The 5087-nt window shown below is 35.1% G+C and overlaps 1 protein-coding gene across 1 annotated transcript; it reads right to left on the bottom strand.

Moving 5' to 3' along the window:
• Nucleotides 1–345: 345 nt before the first annotated feature.
• Nucleotides 346–3066, bottom strand: LOC124380787 (B- and T-lymphocyte attenuator-like). Its single transcript, XM_046842044.1, has 5 exons — nucleotides 2849–3066; nucleotides 1412–1744; nucleotides 1164–1295; nucleotides 1046–1077; nucleotides 346–924 (listed from the first exon to the last, which is right to left on the bottom strand). Exons 1-5 carry the CDS (start codon nucleotides 2922–2924, stop codon nucleotides 766–768), a joined length of 732 nt encoding a protein of 243 aa, XP_046698000.1. The 5' UTR covers nucleotides 2925–3066; the 3' UTR covers nucleotides 346–765.
• Nucleotides 3067–5087: the final 2021 nt, after the last annotated feature.

Raw genomic sequence — 5087 nt, 5'->3', positions numbered from 1 at the left:
TTTTAATGCTGTCACCTATGTAGGTGTTAAAATGCTGTTTGCATTCACGGTTTGCATCAAAAATGTTTGCATCATTTCAACTGATGAGAGCCTGAAAAAAACTAACACCAAGCTGCAGGTGTCTGTGGTGCTGTGGTGCTTATATGTTCGCAGTATCTCACTTTTCGCACTTTTTATACTAAGAGTCTATCAGTGAAGCAGTTGTGCATGTTTTTGATGGTTTATGGATCATTATGAACATCATGCAAATAAAAACTTGACTGACCTTTTCAAACTAGTTCTTTTTTTCAGTAAGAGTTTAAGTTAAATATTTTATTATGAATAATAATTGAAAACCCCAACATGTAAATATAAAAAATTTCAAAACAAGTTTTAATATTTTTCCACTCAGAATAATAGTGCTTTTGCTTTTGTATTTACACAGCTTTAAAGAAAACAGATCTCAGCCCATAATCAAGTTTGCAGTTAACACCATGATGATAGGACTAATCAGCAACAACAACGAAAGGGCCTACAGAGAAAAGGCTCAACACCTGGCAGTGTGGTGTGCCAACAACAATCTTGCACAAAACCAAGAAGCTGATTGTGGATGGCGAACTAAGAATGGCCACAGACTCAATCTACACTGATGGGACTGAAGCGGAGTATGTGACTAGCTTCAAATTCTTGAGTGTCAAGAATTTGCAAGGCTCTAAACTGACTGTACAGTCTGCACTGCTCTGCTCACAGAAGTCCTGAAATGCTCCCAAAATGTTCCTGAGGTTGTTAGGCGATCTGGATGGACGCGTACTCCACCAGCTGCTCTGTTGATACATGCCAGACTGCAGACTCTTCCCTGGGTGCGGGGTGTTGAAGTGTGGCATACACAATCTCCCGTAATACATCATTACTCTTGCTTCGATTCCTCATATCTTGTGTGTATTCCTGTGGTGGAAGACAGCGGTTTAGGACAAACCATTGCATTTTAGAAAGAAAGTAAGATTTTTTTTTTACCATTTAAGGGTTGTAAAAAAGTGGGAAATTGTCGTGTGTTTAGGAAACTTACATTTTGTCTGTGGCTGTTAGATTTTCTTGAACCTAATAAGGAAAAAATAATGGGTTTACATATTAATAGATAGACAATAGTCAAATTTAGACTACATTTAAATAGTTACAACACTCACATTGATTGATGCACAGGAGAGAGGACAACATCACGACCATGACCAGGCTGAGAATTCCTACACAGATGAAGATGTACAGAAACCAGCTGATGTATGTTGCCTGCACACCAATCCCAGCTTTCGTTTCTTTTTCTTTGGTGTGATTCATGGATTCAATAGAAAAAGACAGTTAAACCGTTTTATTTTTAGCTCACACTGTATTCTCAGTAATATGACCTTTATCAATATTTCAGAGCTGCAGGTCTTACCTGAAACATTGACGATAATGTTGTGGCTTTCTGATGAAAAGTTTGAGTAAGAAATCATACATCTGTAAAAGCCTTGTTCAATTTTTGATACGTTCCTGATGCTCAAATATGAAATAATGGTCTTAGGCTCTTTTTGTATTTGAGTTATTGTTATTTGATTTGTTTCACTGATCACTATAAAGTTGTTTGTATGATCAATTTTAATCCATTTTACAGTAGGAACGTCTTTACAGTATGACACTGGGCAGGAGATGTTTAACATGCTTCCACTGGAGACCACATACACAGTGTTCTTCCGAAGGTTGATGTTAGAGACACATGAATCAACAGGATCTACAAGAAGCAGAAATAATTTGAATTATACTTGAAAGACCACCAAATAATCATAAAATCACCCCATGTTGAACCAAACCAAATATTTATTGATTTTTGTACCTCTTGTGTTTTTTTTTAAGTAGAGGAAGATAACAAAACTGAAAGTCATGTGGGGTGCTGAACAAAATGGTATTTTCTGAGGTTTTTTACTGAAAAAATGTGCATGCTTCAGCTGATCCTGAACAAAGTCATGTCGTTAAATTCAGTCATTAAGCTAAACCACAAAGAACTCCTGAATATTTGCAATAATTAATATTTAATTCTGTAAGTAAGATTCAATATCTACCTGAATTGCATCAATTAACAGATGCAAGTCTCACACCAAGGGCTTGTTTAGTTCTGTATTTTATACGTGTATATAAGCATACAGACGCACCAGCTCAGAATATGTGTTCATCCAGACATCTTGATTTAGACCCAATATTTTATAATTAACCAGCAACCGTACATCTTAGATTTTTATCTTGGCAAGAAGCTATTTAAACAGATTCAGACTTTCCAAAAACAAATAAGTGATTTTTTTAATTTCCACTGCAAAGAGCGAGTAAGAGAGATGATAGATAGATAGATAGATAGATAGATAGATAGATAGATAGATAGATAGATAGATAGATAGATAGATAGATAGACTTATTATTATTAATATTATTATTACAATTATTATTTTGATATTTTGGTTCATTATTCTACAGTTGATTTTGTTAGCCATGTGGAAATTCCATGCTCTGAATTAACAGAGAAAGCTGGGCCTACGCTTTTTTTCTCTTCGTCACTACTTTCATACATCATGTTTGCCAAACATTTGTCTCAAAAAATGTGTGGCCCATGTGTACACAAATGTTTTAAGTAATATTTTTCCCTCCAGGCCATGCTGAAAAAACTAAACCACTGTGATCATTAAACACAAAATAAACAGTTGAATGATCTGGGAGTAATATCACCAATTACAACATCTTTACATGGACAAACATCAGGATTTTCAACAGCGTAAATAAATCTACTGAATGAATGTCTATGGTGCCATGATGCCAACAACAGCTGAACAAAACACATTTGACTTACCTTGTGCATCTACAAGTAGGACGAGAACAAAAACGACAAGTCTGCTGCTTGTATAAACGTGATGTGGTCTAGCCATGGCAAAGAAATCATAAACTGCTATTAAAAATGTGCTTATTAAAAAGGATGTTTCATTTGAATGTCTTTAGTCTAAAGTCACTTAGTGAACATTAAGGACAGCCTACACATTCTCCTGTTTTCACTCTCTGTGCCTCCCTCTGTGTCACATACAGACACACACATGTGGTTTACATTTCCTTTTCTTACATACACTCACCGTCAGTTCCGCTTCACATCCTCCACGTTATTTCATCAAGCATGCATTGCACTGCTAAAATGTTCATCTCTTTGATTTCACCCATTTTTTAAGGTCAGAGTTGTTCATCTTTGCTAAATCCTATCTCATACCAAGTCCTTATTTCCAGTGGAGCAGAGAAGCTATACTAGATTTTAATTGTATCACTACTTAATGTGTATTGCACATTTACAGTATATACACACTATTGCATTATTGCACATTGAAGTAGTTACCCGATTGATTCTGTTCTTCGTTTCAAAACAAGGACAACGAGCATTACAGGCTTGAAATCACACTACAGAAGCTCTGCTGCTCGGCCGGTGTTCCTCACCACATCCAGTCTGAGGCAGGATATGTGGCTTTAAAAATTGAAAGGTGAAACACTTTGATTAATGTGAATTTATAATTAGGAGATGTGGAAGTTGTTCTGGGGTTAACCAATCATTTAATGTTTGTGGTGTAAATACTGTAAGTTCTGTGGTGTTTTTTTTTTTTGCAGGCAAAACTGAAATAAAAGAAATCCAGCCATATATAGAAAGGTTTCAGTAATGCTGACTGGTTCAATATGATGCAGGTTCTGTATGTTGATAAATACACATCCTCCGCAATGTAGCAAGAAAGTGTACATGCCACAGTTCATTTGCATTTAAGGCACACAGAAAAATTCCATACAAGGCAAAGCTCACAGAGAGCTGGAAATGACAAATTGAGAACGAACACCTAAACATGTCATGAGAGGAGAAAAATACAGTAATTAACTTATCAATCACTGCACATTATCTACTGTAGACATACTTTAGATTTTATAATATGGCACTATTGCTTTGGCTCTAAAACTTATTTGATTACCGTCTAGCATTTGTTTGCTCACAGACAGCTTGTGCAAAATATCCAGTTAGACAAATTAGGCCCAATACACAGTCCAATCTGTAAGTATTAAAATAGCAAGGTTAAGAATTTTCATTGTTAGTGCTATATGCTAAAGACAATCGGTTTGAGATAAAAAAATATATATATATATTTATTGTTTAAAGCTAATTAAAACATCTTTTGTCTTGTATGCGTCTTTGTATTCTAAAGCCAAAATTCTTTAGTGTATAGCACAAAGAGAAGAAATTGCTTAATCATTAGAGTTTTAAGAAACTGTGCTGAATTATAGAATTATCTGTGTAATTATCTGTGTGACAAGGGAGAGGTGCCTAAAATTAGTCAATTAGCTAATCAACTAACGCAATGAAAGACTCAAGAGTCTAAAGCAATGAAACCATGTTTTGCTTTTTTGAGTTTGCTTTTTTAAAGGAAAGAAATGTGGTTAATAGTAAAAGGAAAAGTTACCCTTAAGTTAGTTTTTAAAATTTTACATGGATTTGATGGATAAACCGCAGACTCTGCAATTTACCCCGTGAATTGGATCAACTTACCCCTAATTTGTCGCAAATTGAGCCACAGGTACACTTTTATATAAGAAGTTATATTTTTAGAACACTTTGTCTGCATACTGTATATGCATTCTAATAATTTGAATTGACAGGAAACATCTTGAAATTAACTTTACTTCTGCTTTTGTTTTCCCTTATCTTACTCTTTAAGTAAAAACTGGCTCATCTTACTCCACTCTCCCCCATGGTGCTCAAACAAGTGAAGAAGGCAACATCTTAGGCAGGTTGTCAAGAAATCTGTGCCAACTGGCTTTCTGTTTCAATACTTTCACTGGGGAATGTATGTAGTACTTACTACTTTGCAATAGTTCTAAATGCAAGGCCTTGTGTTTGACTTGAATTGTGACTGTAAAAAAAATTAAGTGAAAAAAAGTTCCAGTACCACTAGTAATGTAATAATTACAGCCATACACTACTAAATCAACCTGGATCATGTGTTATGGTAAATGACAGGTATCAAAAAATAGCAGGCAAAGCCAAAATAAACTCCTGCTTTCCTTTTCCT

The sequence above is a fragment of the Silurus meridionalis genome, chromosome 3, assembly GCF_014805685.1.
Source record: "Silurus meridionalis isolate SWU-2019-XX chromosome 3, ASM1480568v1, whole genome shotgun sequence".
NCBI lineage: Eukaryota > Metazoa > Chordata > Actinopteri > Siluriformes > Siluridae > Silurus > Silurus meridionalis.
This window is presented reverse-complemented; position numbering and strand designations above follow the sequence as displayed.

Excerpts from the sequence above, each read along its gene's own strand:
- LOC124380787 (XM_046842044.1), bottom strand. The coding sequence starts at position 2,924 with ATGGCTAGACCACATCACGTTTATACAAGCAGCAGACTTGTCGTTTTT. Across the intron at positions 1,296-1,411 it reads CATTATCGTCAATGTTTCAG|AAAAAGAAACGAAAGCTGGG; the intron begins GTAAGACCTGCA and ends ATCACACCAAAG. Across the intron at positions 925-1,045 it reads CTAACAGCCACAGACAAAAT|GAATACACACAAGATATGAG; the intron begins GTAAGTTTCCTA and ends CTTCCACCACAG.